Source organism: Zonotrichia leucophrys, chromosome 17 (assembly GCF_028769735.1).
Source record: "Zonotrichia leucophrys gambelii isolate GWCS_2022_RI chromosome 17, RI_Zleu_2.0, whole genome shotgun sequence".
NCBI classification, from domain to species: domain Eukaryota; kingdom Metazoa; phylum Chordata; class Aves; order Passeriformes; family Passerellidae; genus Zonotrichia; species Zonotrichia leucophrys.
The window spans coordinates 2,760,288-2,777,072 of NC_088186.1; the positions used below are offsets into that span (position 1 = coordinate 2,760,288).

Sequence of the window (16,785 nt, forward strand, 5' to 3'; positions counted from 1 at the left end):
CTTTCTGCAGGGAGAAATTGTGCTGAGGAGGGAGAGCCCTTTGTTGATTCACACACTGGGAGATGCTGCAGTGAGCAGATGTGTCCCAGGTGGAGCGTGGGACAGAGGAGGTGAAGAGGGGATTCTCCTTTGCTCAGACAGCCACTGCCTTCTTGAAAACCTTCTGCACATCAACCCTCCAAACTACAGCCTCTCGCCTCACTGAAACTGATACACAGGGAATGCCTGGAAGATGAATGTTGACTTAAAAACCATGTCTAGAGCTGCTCATCCCACCTGTGCATCTCTGTCTCTTCTGAGGCCAGCTGAGCCCCGTGCCTGCTCCAAGGAATGTCTCCCTGGCCAAGCCTGACTTTGGGAGCCAAATGCCCAGGGTGAAAGCCGTGCCCTGGCTGTGGAGTGGAGAGGCTGGGGGCTGGCATGGGCACTGGTGAGGGAGAAATCCCTGGGCTGTGTCTCCCAGAGCATGACCTGATGATGAATAACTCCATAATTAAAGCCACTGCAGGGATCTGCTTGCTCAGCCCCCATCTCCAAGCTCCTTTGCAAGCTCCCTTTCCTCCCTGGCTGGGAAGCGCCCACGGTTGGCACATGATGGAAATCCCAATGAGAGAAGCTCCCCTTCCAGAGCCAGCACCGCAGGGCTCCCAGCCACAGCCACCACCCCTTGCCTTTAACCCCAGCACTGCCTGCAGAGCTTCTTCTCTTCCTCCTCGTAGTTCAGGGCCAGGGACATCCCTGGGGTGTCCCCAGCCCCAGTGGATGGTGGTGAGTGAAGGATGAGACCCCCAAACAGTTCCCAGCAATCCAGGAGCTCTGTGGGGGCTGCAATCCTGGCCCAAAGCATCCAACGAGCCCCAGCACCCCCATTCAACCCCCCTTAACTTCGTAGTACTTAATTACAAGTAGCGGGGATTCGGAGAGGAAGCAGAGGGGGCGAGCACAGGACAGATTGGAGGGAAGATTGTGCTGGGGGTGGCAGGGCTGTCAAGCCAGAAACACAAGAGCTGATTAGCATTTCTAATTATAACCGCTGCGCTGAGCCCGGCAGGCCCGGCAGGCAGCAGAGGCAGCTGACGGGCTGTGCAGAGCCAGCTGTGGATGCCACGCAGGAAGCGCGGGCGATCCGCTCAAATCCTTCAGAGATGCACAGAAAAGAGCATTAAAGCCTGCATCCATCATCTCCGGGGCTGCGGCACTGCCTGGGAATGCCGGGTGCAGAAATCCCTCTGGTGTGTGGCCATGGGGCTGATCCTGATGGCACAGGAGAGGGGACAGAGCATGTGCCCCTATTTTGGTTTGGGGTCCTGCACCCCCCTGCTGGCAGCAGCATTGCGGGTGATGGCACTGGGCTGTCCCCAGCTGTCACCCAACGCTGACATCCCACCCAGAGGACGCTGGGCAGCTCAGGGTGCTCCGGAGGGGATGGGCAGCCACCCTTGGGGGTCCCTGCTCACGAGTCAAGGCTGCCCTGCACTGCTGTTAGCTCTGGCTGGAGATCATTTACTCATTATCATTTAGTCAGACAAACATTGCGGGCCAGCAAATGACCGCTGCAGGGCTGTGCCTGCGCGGGAGCTGCCATGTCCCGAGGGCACCGTGCTCTTGGGGACGTGCCCGCAGAGCCACCGCCTGGCAGGGAAGTGAGCAGAGGCCAGCGGGCGGCACGCTGCGGGCTTAGCTGGGATTAGCAGGGCTTTGACCAGGAGAAACTGAAGCGACTTAATCAAGGCAGCGAGCGAAAGAATTCCCAGGGAGGAGCTGAGCACTGGCTGATCCCGGCATCTTCTGGATGCTGACAGCGCCTGCGGGAGCATTTTCCCCACCTTCGAGCTACAACAGCTCTGGGTGCCTGCCTGGTGCTGGAGCCCCTCCTGGCAGTGCCAGGGGAATTTTGGAGAGGGGAGAGACCCCTTGCACAGGGGCAGCAGCCCAGGCAGTGCATCCCAGTTCTATCCCAGGTGCCTGGGATGGAAACCAGAGATGGGCACCATGGGGAGAGATCTCACTTCCCTTCTGTGTTGAATATAAGGTACCATCACACCTGCAGAATTTTTATTACTCTTTTGATTGGATTAATTAATCATTCTGTGATAACTGCTCATTAGGCATTCTAACAATCAATACTAATCACTTAATTACTTGGCGTATTACAGCTTGGGATGGTCTGCTCATTCCTAATTAGATTCGCTGGACAATCCACCCCTGAATTTTGCAGAGCCCCACAGCAGAATTCTGTGGATTTCCAGGCATCCTCAGCCCTGGCCAGGTGTGCCATTCCCTATCTCCATCGAGGGTTCTTCCCCCACTCTTGCCCTCCAAAATCAGGGTTCAAGTCAGAAGGAGCTGCATGAGCAGGGTGAGCAGGGAGTGTGGAATGCATCCAGCAATGCACCTTCCCGTCCCTGCTGTTTCCCAAATTACCAACCCCACCAGCAAAAATAAATCTCAGACTCTCTTCTTCTTTCCTGTCTTAATTAACACTAAAAAAAAGAACCTGCTGCAGAACCATCCTGGCTTCAGTGGGATGGTAAAACCTTCCCTGACAGGGGCTGTGGGTGGCTGAGGTGACTTCACTGTCCCTGTCCGTCACCGCTGCGGGCAATGCCAGCCCGGCCCACACAGAGGTCAGGGCTCAGCGCTGGAGCAGCAGGGACCTCCTCAGGGTTAAAAGCAGGCAGCAAACACGCTGCAGGATTTGGGAGGCTTCAGGCAGTTTTGTGTGATGCTCCTTATCCATCACCATTATTTGGATTAGTCCAGCAAAGGCTTTTGCTCATTAGGCCCTGATAACTCGGTGCTTGGCGCTCACACTGAGCGGGGATCTGGGCTCGCAGTGACCAGCTTGTTTTCAAGGGTCATTTTGAACCAAATTTAAAAGGAAGGAGCAACCTGAGCCATGAAAAGGGGGCAAACGGATAATCTGAAGATTTGCTTATAGCAGGCAAGGAATTATTTTAACAATGCCCTCGTGACTGAGTCTCCCAGATCATTTCCCATCATATTATTTGCTCTTGGTCCCCCTTGCTCTAACTTGCCTGTGCACACAGGATCCCCCTGGGTGGGGCTGTCGCTGGCCTGTCAAAGTCTTGCTGTGATGTTTCCCTGCCCGGCTGCAGTGCTAACAGGGAGGACCAGCCAGTGCTGCTGCTGGGATTCAGGGTGGGAAAAGACACAGCAAGAAGGAGAAGGAGCGGCGGTGATGGCAGGGCTCAGGCATGAGGGGTGCAGCCCCGAGCTGTGCTCACAGGTTATCTGCTATGGGTAACGAGGAGGGAGTCTGGCTCTCTGCCACCAAAAATGGGTTTGAATAAACCTGGAGCTGCTGTGAGTGCTGGGGGCCAGGTGGGATCAGCATCTCCACAGACGGCTCCCTGCTCTGCCAGGATCATCAAGCAGGGCTGTGTGGTGGGGTGAGCCCGGGGATGGGATCCCCGGGTGGGTGGAACCCCGGAACATGGGATGGGCACGGCCATGAGATCCTCAAGCGGGATGCGCGGCTGGATGGGGCATGAGCCCCCCGGGCGGGATGCCCAGATGCGCAGCGCTGGGTTGGATTGACCAAGCGGGGCCGAGCGGGGCCGTGGCCGCAGCACCCCCGGCTCCCCGGGCTGCGGCGGAGCTGCGAGCGCCGCCCCCGCCTCCCGCACCGCCCCGCGCCGGGCGGAGCCGCCGAGCCCCGCGGGCCGGGCCGGGCGCTGCGGCGGAGCGAGCGGCGCGCCTGGGCCCCCCTTGCCGGGACCCCGGCCCGCCCCGGCCCCGGCGGCGCTGCGGGGGCCGCGGCCGCCCCGGCCATGCCCCCCGGAGCCTGAGGCCCGCGGCCGCGGGGCGCCCGCAGCATGCGGAGGATCCGGCGCCTGGTGCATCTGGTGCTGTTCTGCCCCTTCTCCAAGGGCCTGCAGGTACCGGCGGAGCGAGGATGCGCCGGGATGGAGGATGCGGGCTCGGGGATGCGCCGGGCCGGGGGGATGCACTGGGATGCGGGATGCCGGCTCGGGGATGCCCGTCTCCGCATGCTGGCACCGGCCGTGCACAAAGGGACGCTCCGCCTCGGCTCCCCCGACGCCGGTGGAAGGAGCCGGGGCCGGGCACCGGCACATCGGGGGTCTGGAGCAGCAGCCGGGGCCGCAGCGGTTGCATAACCCGCGCCGCGCTCCGCCGTGCCGGAGCCGGGGAGCACCGGGGCAGCCCAGCCCGCAGCGCTCGGTGAAGCCGCCGATGCAGCAGGGCAGGGATGGCTCCTTCCTTCTCTTTCTTTATCTTCCGTCCTCTTCCCATCCCTGAGCTTCCGAGGGCCGGGCACCTCCCTCAGATCTCCAGGGATGCTGGGGCCGGGGATGTCAGGGATGCTGGAATGGGGGTTCTCTCTGCAGCCTGGGATGGGAAAGCCTGGCTGTGGCAAGGATCCTGGACCAGAGGGGTTATCCCGGAGGGGATGAGAGAGGGGATACCCGGTGCTGGCAGGAGGTGGGTGCAGATCTGGGAGTGCTGTGAAACAACCCCCGTGTTCCCAGGGGAGCCAGAGGGATGGAGCAGGATTTTGTTGATGCTGCATCCATTTTGCCTTTGAAGTCAGCCCCAGCCCAAAGTCACTTTCATATCCTCCCTAGTCACTCTAAAACTAAACACAGCAACTCTCACAGGGTAACACCCTTCAGTGCAGGGAAGGCAATGGGGAGAGAATCTCCTCTGCCTTGAGACTGAGGCTCTGGAGGAACCCTCAAAATCCAAAATCCAAGCAAATCTCAGGGGAACCTCTCATTGAAATGCATCCCCCACTCCCACATTTCTTTCTACCCGTTAGGGGATGATGAAGCCAGAGATCCCCATGCCATGCCTGACTCCCCTTCTGCTACAGGATGGATTCTAAGTCAGAATAAGTAAAAAGTGACATTTTGGCTATTCCAGGGTTCTCCAAGACATATCTCTAGTGGGAAGTCCCTGGAAAAGTCCCTTTACTGAGTTTTGGGGGGCTCCTGTGCTGGGGGGATCTCAAGGTCTCAGTGTGCCTGACTTCAGGGCCATGAGCCGCTTCTCAGCTCACAGGAGCAGCCACCTAGACTTTGTCTTTGCCAAGTCCTGGCTGTGCTTGGCTTCTCTTTAATTTAATTTCACGTTAATTAGCGGTGCTGTTGCTTCACAGGCAAGCTGGGCACCCTGGCCCTCTTCACACTTTAGGGTTTCCAATTAATGGGAGAAATGTCACGATCTCGAGGCAGACCTGTCTGCTCTCACCCTCACTGCCCATTCCTGTGGCTCCCACAGCTCTGACAGCTCCTGGAAAGGGGCTGAGGAGGAGCATTTTGGAGGTGGGGAGTGGTTTTGGGCTACAAGACCCAAGCCAGGATCCCCAGCAGGTTTTAAAGGTGCTGCACCCACTCAGATCCAGCCCTATCCCAGCTGCAGGTCGTGAGGAGGGAGGAGGGTTTGGAGGTGGTCAAAGGCCAGGGATTCTGTAGAATTACCTACAGAAAAGGGATGGAAGGGTTTGTTTAGTGCAAGGATTCATTCCCTGCCCTTTGGAACTGCTGGGATCTGCTCTGTTACACGAGCCAGGTGAGCAGCCTCTCTTGCAGGAGGCCAGATGGCAGCAGTGCTGCTGTGCCAGGGTCAGGGGGGAAGGAACAAAGCCAAAAACCCAAAATCCTGCTGAGAGCCTCTGAGTTGTTTGCACAGAGCATCACCTGTGAGCTCCCAGGTTTGTTACTCACCCACTCCCACACAGGAACTGCTGCTGGGAGCTTCCCCTGCCCGTGGGGCTTTCTAAAGGGGGGGTTCTGCTGAGAGGGATCCCCCAAACAGGAGCAGAGCCCCTGCAGCCCCACTGGGATACCCCAGCCTTGCACAGGGCAGGAGAGCGGGAGGATGTGGCCACAGCTCCCAGGCATGCACGGCATCCAGCTCCTTGCAGCCCAGCCTGCTAATCCCCCTGCTTTTAGGGAATTTTAAGTGACCTACTTGCAGCAGGAGTTGCATAAGAGACTGATGAATATATATAAAAAAGGCTGAAGGTTTCCCCAGCGCTCAGGTCGGTTTGTGTGGCACAGCCGTCCTTGGCCAGCTGTGCTGCCCTGGGCAATGCCCTGCCCTTCCAAAAGGCTTTCAACAGCGTTTCCTTTGCCTTGCAGGGCCGCCTCCCGGGCATCAAGGTGAAGTACCTGCTGGTGGTGTGGCTGGGCATCTTCGTGGGCAGCTGGGTGGCCTACATGCACTACGCGTCCTACTCGGAGCTGTGCCGCGGCCACGTCTGCCGGATGATCATCGTGAGTGGCAGCACAGCCCCGCGGCTCCTGTCCTGTTTGGGCCCCCAAAGCTGGCAGGAGGAGCCCTCCTGGCAGCTGCTGTCCCCAGCATGGCACAGGGCTCGGAGCAGGAGGGGTGACCTTACCCTGCCAGGGTGACGGTGAAACAATTCTGTGAGATGGCAGAGGGAAGCAGCCAGGACAGGCGTGGGTACATCCATGTCTGTGCAGGTGAAGCTGGAATGGCAGGGCAAGGAGCAGGATCTGTGGGCAGGGACAGCATCACACCAGTCCCCTCTGCGCTCTGCAGAGCAGGAGGAAAAAGGGAGCACTCGGTCCATGGTACCTGTCTGTGGCTGCTGAGCAGCCCTAAGGAAAGCAGCAGAGCTCTGTGTGGCTGCCTGGCTCTGTGTGTTTTGCCCTGTTTGGGGTTTGTAGTGTAGTTCCATGGGATTGTATTATGTTCCGTGTTCCCCATAGAATGTCTCCAGGAGTGCTGTGTGTGCCTCTGGCATGGGAGTGGGTCTCAGCCCAGCCCAGGAGAGGAGGGGGAGCTGGGCTGTGTCAGAACAAGCCTCGTTGATCAATCCCTCAGCAGAGAAGGGAGGCAGGAATTGCCATAACAACAGCAACGATCGTTTAATTTGATTTTCTGCCTGACTCCGACCGCGGGGTCTTGGGCGCTAATTCCTGCTCAGAGCTGGGGCTTCCAGGCTCCGTGTCTGGCCGTGTCCTCTGTGAGCAGGTCCAAGGGTTAATTCCCATCCACAGTAAAAAAAAAAGGGAAAAGATGCAGTGAGTGTCTGCAGCTCCAGCTTCCAGCCCTGAGGCTGCTGTGCTCTCGCTGAGGAGCTGCAGAGCTGCAGCCTCTCCTGCCAGGGATGTCTCCAGCTCCAGCCTGGCCATGGATCAGCCATGTCTGTTCATGTCCCTGTCACCCCCTAGACTGGGGCCAGCCTGGTTCTGCTGAGCATCCTGAGCCTGTGCTTCCTCACCCAACTCCACGCTGCCCTCTCCTCCAGTCAGGAAGTTCTCCCAAACCCCTGGATTTGCAGCAGCAGCATCCAGGAACAAATCCCTGAGATCCCCCCAGCAGCACAGGGGTCCCTGCCAGCCCAAGGCACTGAGCCATCCCTAAGGGCCAGTAGAAATCTGTCCCTGCTGAGCTCCTCTCTGTCCTTGCCCTCCCCAGTGTGACCAGTACAAGAAAGGGATCATTTCTGGCTCCACGTGCAAGGACCTGTGTGAGGAGCGCGGCCTCCTGTTCCAGCACTGCCTCTCCTCCTCCCCCAGCCAGCAGGTAGGTCTGTGCCCCCCAGCCATGCCAAGGCTGGGCACAGCCCCAAACCCTGCACATCTCCCCTGTGCCCATCCCAAACCAGCACCCAGCTCCCTCCTCCTGCTGTGCCCCTCCCTGTGCTCCAGGTGTACAGAGGGCTCTGGAGGGACAGGGAGGTGATCATCAAATGTGGCATCGGGGAAGCGCTGAGGGCCGAGAGCCGCCCGGACTCTGTGCCCAGGAGGGACGTGGTGCTCTTCGACAAACCCACCCGGGGAACCTCCATGGACGAGTTCAAGGAGATGCTCCTCAACTTCCTGAAGGTCAGTGCAGGGCCCTGTGGGATCCCACAGCCCTGGCATGGCTCTGGAGTCAGAAACACCAACTGTGTTTTTCCTTCCCTTTGAACGAGAGCTCCTCCATCCTGTGTCCCCCATCCACTGCTGGGTGTCAGTGCCATGCACTGATGAGCGGGGTGCCAGTGCCATGCAGTGATTAGTGGAGGAAATGAGTTCTTATCTGTGAGATTTCAGTAGCAGCATCTCTGGAGGTGGCTGTGCCACGGCTGTGGGTGGCATCTATGCTGGGCAGAGCTGATTTGGTGGTCCTGGTAGTTACCCCTGTTGGGTGGCATCTGTGCTGGGCAGAGCTGATTTGGTGGCTCTGGTAGTTTCCCCTCTTGGGACCTCTGCAGCAGTGGTGGGGTTCCAGCTCTAGAGCAGCCCTGAGGCTGGTAAAATTCTGCTGGAGCTGGATGCCCACATATTGTGTGGCATTTTCTGGAGTGTCACCATTTCCTCCTCCTCCCCAGCTCAGTTCTTTGCTCCCCCAGTTCTGTTTTGTGATGTGACACCCAAACACAGAGAGCTGTGAGGGTCTGATGCCAATTTTGTGCTGTTTGCAGTCCAAGCTGGGGGATCAGCCATCTCTTCCCGCCCTGGTGAGCCGGATCATCACCATGGCAGACGTGAACCGTGACGGGAAGGTGTCCCTGGCAGAGGCCAAATCCATCTGGGCGCTGCTCCAGCTCAACGAGTTCCTGCTCATGTTCTCCTTGCACGAGAAGGAGCACACGGCCAAGCTGCTGGGGCACTGTGGGGACCTTTATGTCACCGAGAAGATCCCCCACACCTCCCTGTACGGGGTGGATGTCCCCCCTTTCCTGCAGTCCCTGCTGCCTTCCCTCGCCCACCAGCTCATCCACCAGTGGTTTGCGCCGGCCTGGCCCCGGCGCGCCAAGATCGCCATCGGCCTCCTGGAGTTCGTGGAGGAAATCTTCCACGGGACCTACGGCAGCTTCTACATCTGCGAGAGCAGCCTCAGGAACGTGGGCTACAACGACAAGTTCGACTTCAAGATGGTCAACCTGCGCAAGGTGGCCACGGAGATGACAATCAGAGGCTTCCTCAAGGGCCGGCACTGTGAGCAGAACGGGGACTGCACCTACGGGCGGGACTGCACGGCCACGTGTGACAAGCTCCTGAAGCAGTGCAAGAGCGACGTGGTGCAGCCCAACCTGGCCAAGGTGTGCGGGCTGCTGCAGGACTATCTGCTCTATGGAGCTCCCCTGGAGCTGAAGGAAGAGCTGCAGAAACAGCTCCGAACTTGCATGACTCTCAGTGGCCTGGCCAGCCAGATGGAAGTGCACCACTCCCTCGTGCTCAACAACCTCAAGACCTTGCTCTGGAAGAAGATTTCCAACACCAAATATTCCTAACGGGGGAAGCACGGCCCTGGAATTTCCATCTGTGAGTTTGGAGTGAGGTCCAAGGGCTGAAGGCCTGTTTCTCCATCCTCTCCTCCCCAAGGAAAAACACACCCTGCACAGGGAGTTCCAGAGCTGCAGCCCCTTCTCCTTCATGGAAAATCAACATCATGACTTGCACCACCCAGCAGCATCAGGGATGGGTCGGCAGGAGCAGAGCTGGGACACGGAGCTGGGCTGAGCAGGCTTGGGGGAGGAAGGAGACACGGAAAGGGATGAGGAAGCAGAGCCCAGCTGGATGCATCAAACTGTTCCTTGATGAGCAGGAAAGCAGAGCAAAGCGATGGGAATGAATCATTCATGCTGTACTTGTCACATCTCCTTTTGAGGAACGGCTCTGATGTAAATAAACAGCTTTTACGTGAATCACACCCGTCCATCAATAGCCAAACAGCAGCCTGTTAAGTACCAGCTTGTTTGTGATCTAAAAAGGAGGAAAAGGTAGATTTCCCCTTTCAAAAGCCTCTCCTTAAGTGTCTGAGTCATCTGCCATCAGCTCCAGCTGTCACACAGGAAGCAGATCAGCTGTCTGTTGCACCGTGGAGAATCGTGGCAGTGCTTTGGTTCCGTTTTTAAGTGCCTGACCCTGCCGGTGATGCCGAGGCTTGTGAGAGGCTCCCCCCAGCTGCTCCTGCCCCCAGTCCGGAATTGGCAGCACAAGCCATTCCCTCACGTGTCCGCTCTGGAAGCGGCCGAGGCCAAGGATGGCTTAAAGGCAAAGGGCTAAACACGAACGTTGTGACCCCTCCGTGTGCTCGGGTGTCACTGCCCACCACGCTCAGAGCAGGGATAAGCCAACCCCTCCGTTTAATTCTCCAAAAACTAAGCTGGGCTTGCCCTGCAGAGGTTGAAGGTTAATACCAGAATAATCCAGTGCTTCTCTCATTATTAAAATGAATTTCCAGGCAAAGCTTTTAGCAGGTCTCCAGATATTTTGTTTTGGCCGTGTCTGTGCTCCCAGGGCTCCAACTATGGCTGTTTCCTTGGAATGCTCAATTAAAGCAATCTTACAGCTCTGGGCAGGGAGGAAGAGCTGGATAAACTCCCCCAAGGTTGCTCTGTTCCCAGCACAGCCATCTTCCTGCTGCTGGAGCATGTGCTTCTTCTCCTGCCAACAATTCCTTAGGGAAGCGAGCGTGCAGCTGATGTGCAATCAGAAAATAAAAATACACCTGACACTGCAGCAAATTTAGGAGCCCTTTTGGGACAAAGATCAGGATTTTCCTTCTGTTGGTTCTTTAGGCTCCTCATCACCTCTCACTGGGCAGATTTTGGTGTTAGGAGTGCTCTGTGTCCAGCAGAGCTCAGTCCCTGCTGAGAGTGGCCTGTGGAATGTGATTTATCCGTGGAGAAGGTGAGCACGCCCAAGGATTCTGTGTTTGAAGGGTTCCTCAGCCTGGACTGGGTATGGGCACAGCCAAGGTCCTGTCTGCAGGTGCAGGGGAGGGAAGGCAGGGCTGGAATTCCCTGGAATTCAGCAAGGATGCTCCAGGCTCCTCATCCCTTGTCCTGCATCCCCATGGCAACAGCTGGGGGGATTCTGTGTTTAAAGGGATGCTCAGCCTGGACTGGGTATGGGCACCACCCAGGTCCTGTCTGCAGGTGCAGGGGAGGGAAGGCAGGGCTGGAATTCCCTGGAATTCAGTAAGGATGCTCCAGGCTCCTCATCCCTTGTCCTGCATCCCCATGGCAACAACAGCTCCCCTGGCAAACCCAGCTCCTCCTGCCATTGCAGAGGAACCCAAGCCCCTGCCAAAATCCCCTCCTCAGGGCGGCAGAAAAGCCATTTTCCATCCTTCCCTCCATTGTTTACTCCCACTAAATCCCTGCTGTTCCCTTCCCTCAAAGCAGTGCTAAAGCAGGAGGAAAACAATTTCCCCAACACCAGAACCTCTAAATATTTATGAAGAGGTGGCTCCTGTAGCTGAGGGACCAGGCCTTGACAGTTTAATTGAAATAAAGACACTTGTGACAGCAATTGTTCCATTAATGCACGTCCCCTGTGGCCCTGGACACTCCCAGGAATTCTGCTCATCACTAACAAAAAGCACAAAGTGAGTGCAGTTTACAAACCACTCTGGGATACAGGAGAGAAATGAATCAAGGCAAAGCTGTTTTACACTTAAATTCCTCCAGATTCCCCACAAGAGATGGAAAAAAAGCCAGGACACTCCAAGACTGATAATCTGATCTCACTGGATCCCCTTTGTGCCCAAGAGGATGGAGGTAAAACCTTAAATTACTTTAAAACAATCCTAAATTCTCATACCACAGAGTCTTACATCCTAGAATGGTTAAAAAATAGCATTACAAACACACAGCATAATCCTTTCAGTCTTGTAGGTGGCATCTTTATTTAGGCTTTTTTTTATTTAAATCCTTCTTAACCATGTAGAGAAAACACAGATGATCAAGTTTTTAGGAATCTCCAAGCCATCAGACGTGGATGCTGCCAAGCAGTTCTCAGTTTGTCAGACATTCTGCAGCTCAAGGCATAATCTGCAAATAAAAAAATAAGGCCCAAGATGTCAGAAAAGTTGAAAAACAGGCAAGAAAAGGGAGCAATAAAATCAATACTAATGAGCTAATTAATTAACCCTTGCCATGCAGACTCTGCTGCTCTCACTGTCTTGGGTCTGTCTCAAGAGTTTTCACATCCCAGAGGAAATAAAGATGAAATATAAAATGAAAGATTTTAAGGCTGTTATCAGGGTTCACAAGGAAACTTTGAGACAGGGATTTCCTTCAGCCCAGAAGGACATGGCACAAATTTAGGAGAAGCTTTTTGGCAGGACATCAAAGGGTTTTGGAAAAATATCTGGCTGGGGGAGTTTAGGAAAGGGATAATTTAAGAGCAGGATAGCTGGAGCCTGCTCTGGGTTATTCCATCACTCCCTAAAAATCCAAGGTGAGTTTGCCAACCTTGGTGCAGAGCCAAGCTATTAATAGTGCAGGGAAAAAAAAATTCTGAGCTTATTCCAGCTTTAAAGCCATGACATAAACCAGTCCTGGATGATGAAGGGCTGTGCTATGTGCAGAGAGATTTTTAATTCCTCTCTAAACCACTTTCATGTAAAACATTCACGTTTTCCACAGCTCAGAGCCAGTTTTTCCTTCAGCACAGCAATCTCCATGGTCCAGGAGCGCTGCCTGGGGAAGGGCAGTTCCACAAATGCCATCAGGAAAATGTTCATGGTTCTGCTGTGCCTCACAGGGAGCTCTAGAGACACTCATTAGGAGTGAGCAAAGCCTGATGAAAAACCCCAAACACGCATTGCAGGGTTAAAAGAAGTCAAGAAATTTAAATAAAAGAGCCACATCCTCAAGCAGAACCACATCCCCACAACCTCATTAACATTCTTCTCCAAAGCCAGTGACTTTTGCCAATTGAAGGGCTCACTTTGCACCACTGAGGCCCCTCTGGCCCTCTAATGGCCGTTTAATGAGGTTTCCCATTCAGCAGTGCCAGAGCCACTCACTGCAAAGCTCAGGGTCACAATCCCTGCGTGCCCAGAGCTGCTCTTGGTGTCCCTCGAGAGGGGACAGTGACAAACAGCACCACGTGGATACAGGGACGGGCTAAAGGACAGTGTCCACCCTCCACCATTCCCCATTAAAGGCAAGAGAGCAGGGAAAAGAACTGAAATGTCAGGTTGTTGAGCAATCCTGAGAGCTCACAGGGCTCAGAGCACCAGGGAAGACCTCGCCTGTTGCTGTCTGCCACCGAATGACACAGACATGGCACTGCAGCCATGCCTGCAACACGAGATGGGGCAGGGCTGGCACCCCCTGGCACTGCAGCTCACCTGGGCAGGGCTGGCACCCCCTGGCACTGCAGCTCACCTCTGGTCTGCCTCTGGAAAAGAAAGAAATGCATGGACAGCCTTTAGACACAGCCCAAAGCCTGCTTACACAGGTGCTGCTTCCCTGGCAGCAGGAATTTAAAAGGTTATCAATAACAGCACAGGAGTATTTTTATTTTCTGGTATGATAAATTCCCAGTGTTGCCACGTGGTTTTACAGATCGCTTCCACTTACTGTTCTGTAACACACGTGGCACCCACAGGATCAGAAAGTCTCACTCTGAACAGAACAAACCTCCCCTTATCCAGAACCCACATTCCAGTCAGTTCAGAGCTGGTTTCCCTGTCTCCATTGAGGCTGATTAGGGATGTCAGGCTATCAATCACTCTGATTGCTCACGGGGTGCAGAACAAACGAGCGTAGAACATAGCCTGGGTCTCTCTTGCCACTCTTTGACACAAAGATGCCACAGCAGCCATCTCTGCAACGCCAGTGGCAGCAAATAACCCAAAACCACTGGAAAAATGTAATTATGGGTGGGTGTCCATCCCTGGAAGTATTCAAGGCCTGGCTGGATGCAGCTCTGAGCAGCCTGGGAGAGTGGAAGGAGTCCCTTCCAATCCAAACCATTCCATGATTCTGTTGTATTTAGAAGATTTTATCACTATTTAAAAGCAGTGCTAGCAAGGTATTTGCTGCATGTGCAGATACCACGTGTAACACTCCACTTACAGTTAGAAAGGTGGCTGAAGCTTCTCGGGCAGCCCCCTCCTGAAGGATCACCCTGCATTTCTGAACTCACACCATCCTGCTCTGGTCACTTCATTTTTTGTCAACTGCCAGGCTGAAGAAAGAAAAGAAAAACAAAGGAAAAATGTTGTTAATAATGCCTAACAGCCATTTTTTTTTTGGTGAAGCACACCATTTATCTGAAAACCAGAGAATTAGAACAGTTAAAAGAATGATATCAACTGAAGATTCATGTTAGCTACTGAAATCGTTGAAAACCTGAAATCCCTCAATTTTCTTCCTTTTTTCAGTGGAGTGTATTAAAAAATACACATCTATGTATGCTTTATATTAGCGATATAAATATACACCTTGCAATATATTCGGTTTACAATATATGGACATATTATTAATATCATATTGATAGATAGATAGATAGATAGATAGATAGATAGATAGATAGATAGATGGATGGATGGATGGATTTTGCTTCTGGCGCATTCCACGATTTGCGGATTTGCAGCGCACGTGGCAGCTCCCGGAGCCCCCCGAGCCCCGGGGCCGCTCGGGGCCGGGCCGGGCCGCGGGGCTGAGGGGAAGGGGCCGTTCCCAGCCTCACCTCGCTCGGTTCCTCCCGCCGCAGCCGCTCAGCGCCGGGGCCGGGGGGAAGCGGCACCGGCCCTGAGGGAGCCTCGCCAGAACATGGCGGGGGAAGGCGCAGCTGTGGAGCCGCCTCCACCAGCAGCGGTTTGCTGCGCCTGAAGGACGCAGGGCTTCTCGCTGGCCGCGCCAGGAGAGGCTGAGGCCGGTCCCGGTCCCAGTCCCGGTCCAGTCCCTCTGAGGAAACGCGGTAGCTCAGTCCCCGCCGCCCCGCGCCCACCGAAAGGGCGAGAGACTCCGCACCTCCCCCTTATATAGTGCGGGGAACGGCCGCGCTTGCGCACTCGCTCTTCCGCCCGAGAGCGCCCCCTGGCGGGCGGGAGGACTCAGAGCAGGGAGAGGGCGGGGCTGGGACCGGGGACAGGGGATGGGACACGGGACACCGAACGGGACACGGATCCCTGCCCAGGACTGCTCCAGGGCCTCCCACGGAGACACGAGGCTACTAAAAGATGGATATCCCTTTTCTCAGCTGCTCCTGGAGTCCCCCACCTCCCGCGGTGGCAAAGGTTGGGCTCTCAGCCTGTCCCGGGACAAATTTGGAACCCTCTGACCCCCACTGGGGATCCTCTCACCCTGCATCAGCCACCCTGAAATATCCCCAGCTTGGGGGCATCCTATCTGTCCCACTGCCTTGACTGCCCTGGCCAGACTCCCCATCCCATTCCACTAGGGAAAAACCAAAAAGAGGATCACAGGGATAAATCCCTTTATTTACTAAGAACAGACACAAGATACAAGTGGTTTCAGGTGAGATCATGAGCTCAGGAAAGCCACAGGACAGTGGCACTCCCTGCAACAGTGACAAACTCAAGGAGAGGAGCCTGGCTCCATTTTCCCTTGCATTGCTCTGGACAATTTTTTGGATCTGGAGACCCTCCATGGCTGTGGGATCACCGTGCACAGGGCTGGGGGTCCTTTTCCCACCAGCCAGCTGTGCCAACAGCGGTGCTGGATGCAGAGCCAGCCCTGTGGAGTGGAGCAGAGGCACCGAGCCCATCCCTGGGGCTCTACTTGCCCTGGGCTTTCCTCTGCAGCTCCTCCACGGCCTCGCTCTGCCGCCTCTTGTCCTTGGCACGGATGATGGTCATCCTGAAGAGCCTGCAGTAGAGCTCCACGGCCGCGGGGCTGTCGTCATTGCCGGGGATGGGGTAGGTGATCAAACACGGGTTGCAGTTCGTGTCCACCACGCCGACCGTGGGGATGTTCATCTTGGCCGCGTCGCGGATGGCCACGTGCGGCTCGAAGACGTTGTTGAGGGTGCTGAGGAAGATGAGGAGGTCGGGCAGGCGCACGCCGGGGCCGAACTGGATGTGGGCGTTGGTGAGGAGCCCGCCCTGCCAGTAGCGGGTGTGCGCGTACTCCCCGCACGCCCGCGCCGTGCTCTCGACCAGGTGGCAGAACTGGCGCCGGCGGGTGACGAAGAGGATGATGCCCCCTCGGTAGGCCACGTGGGCTGTGAAGTTGAGGGCCAGCTGCAGGTGCTGCATGGTCTGATCCAGGTCGATGATGTCCTGATCCAGGCGGCAGCCGAAGATGTAGGGCTCCATGAACCTGTGGGGGCACAGGGAGACACGGGGATGGGGTGTGCAGGCATTGAGCGTTTCTGGAAGTGGAACCATCCCATGCTCCTGCTCCTAGCTGACAGCACAGAGAGCCCTGTCTGTCCCAGTGTCACACCCTCCCAGTGCTCCAGTACCCTGCCCTGTGTGAGCAGCTCCAGGCTCAGACCAATCCAGCAGATGTGGTCTGGGGAAGCATTCCTGCTGTCAACAAGCGCTGCATCACCAAAAGCATCCCTCACCTGTGCCGACATCCCTTTTTGTGGCCCAGGTGCACCCGGGCATCGAAGAGATCTTTCAGGGTGAAGAGCTCCTTCACGCTGAAGAAGTCGGGGTGGCTGAGAGGTTCTGTCAGCAGCTTGTCATCGTCAGCTGAGAGAGGGGAAACAAATACTCACTGCGTTTGGGGGGACGGGCCGGGAGGATGCACCGTGCCCGGTTGGTATCAGCGCACGGGGCTGGGGTGCCAGGGGTGCCGGCAGCACTCACCGCGGGGCCGGCTGCCTGCCGGGGCCGGGGCCGGGACCGGGGCCGGGGCTGGGACGGTGCTGTAGAGCCGCGGGGCTGCTGCGGGACAGAAACACGCGGGTCACACGGGGGTGGCCGGGGCGCTCCGGGCCGGACCGGGCCGGGCCCCGCCGCTCACCTGCCCGCAGGAGCCGCGGCAGCGCCATGCTCCGAGCCCGCCGCAGGGCACGGGGACGGTGGAGGAGGAGGAGCGGGGGAAGGTCAGCGGCGCTTTCC

At 56.4% G+C, this 16,785-nt stretch overlaps 2 protein-coding genes, 1 long non-coding RNA gene and 2 other non-coding genes across 6 annotated transcripts; 1 reads left to right on the forward strand and 4 right to left on the reverse strand.

Moving 5' to 3' along the window:
* The first annotated feature begins 3,695 nt into the window (after positions 1 to 3,695).
* Positions 3,696 to 10,203, forward strand: DIPK1B (divergent protein kinase domain 1B). Its single transcript, XM_064727647.1, has 5 exons — positions 3,696 to 3,902; positions 6,129 to 6,263; positions 7,435 to 7,542; positions 7,668 to 7,844; positions 8,426 to 10,203. The coding sequence occupies exons 1-5, from the start codon at positions 3,840 to 3,842 to the stop codon at positions 9,236 to 9,238; spliced, it is 1,296 nt and encodes a 431-aa protein (XP_064583717.1). The 5' UTR covers positions 3,696 to 3,839; the 3' UTR covers positions 9,239 to 10,203.
* Positions 10,204 to 11,612: 1,409 nt separating this feature from the next.
* Positions 11,613 to 14,705, reverse strand: LOC135454946 (uncharacterized). The gene is made up of 4 exons (XR_010442229.1): positions 14,439 to 14,705; positions 13,823 to 13,934; positions 13,093 to 13,142; positions 11,613 to 11,785 (listed from the first exon to the last, which is right to left on the reverse strand). It is a non-coding gene; the product is annotated as an uncharacterized LOC135454946 (long non-coding RNA).
* On the reverse strand, positions 12,931 to 13,064 carry LOC135455179 (small nucleolar RNA SNORA17). The gene has a single exon (XR_010442274.1). It is a non-coding gene; the product is annotated as a small nucleolar RNA SNORA17 (small nucleolar RNA).
* LOC135455180 (small nucleolar RNA SNORA17) lies at positions 13,457 to 13,593 on the reverse strand. Its single transcript, XR_010442275.1, has one exon. It is a non-coding gene; the product is annotated as a small nucleolar RNA SNORA17 (small nucleolar RNA).
* Positions 14,706 to 15,171: 466 nt separating the features above from the next.
* Positions 15,172 to 16,779, reverse strand: MRPS2 (mitochondrial ribosomal protein S2). Of its 2 annotated transcripts, none has more exons than XM_064727994.1 (4): positions 16,688 to 16,779; positions 16,531 to 16,608; positions 16,284 to 16,413; positions 15,172 to 16,033 (listed from the first exon to the last, which is right to left on the reverse strand). In XM_064727994.1, the coding sequence occupies exons 1-4, from the start codon at positions 16,713 to 16,715 to the stop codon at positions 15,490 to 15,492; spliced, it is 780 nt and encodes a 259-aa protein (XP_064584064.1). In that variant the 5' UTR covers positions 16,716 to 16,779; the 3' UTR covers positions 15,172 to 15,489. The 2 variants fall into 2 exon arrangements, with proteins under 2 accessions (XP_064584064.1, XP_064584065.1); XM_064727995.1 differs by having other exon boundaries at positions 16,531 to 16,605; positions 16,688 to 16,767.
* Between the last annotated feature and the right edge of the window lie 6 nt (positions 16,780 to 16,785).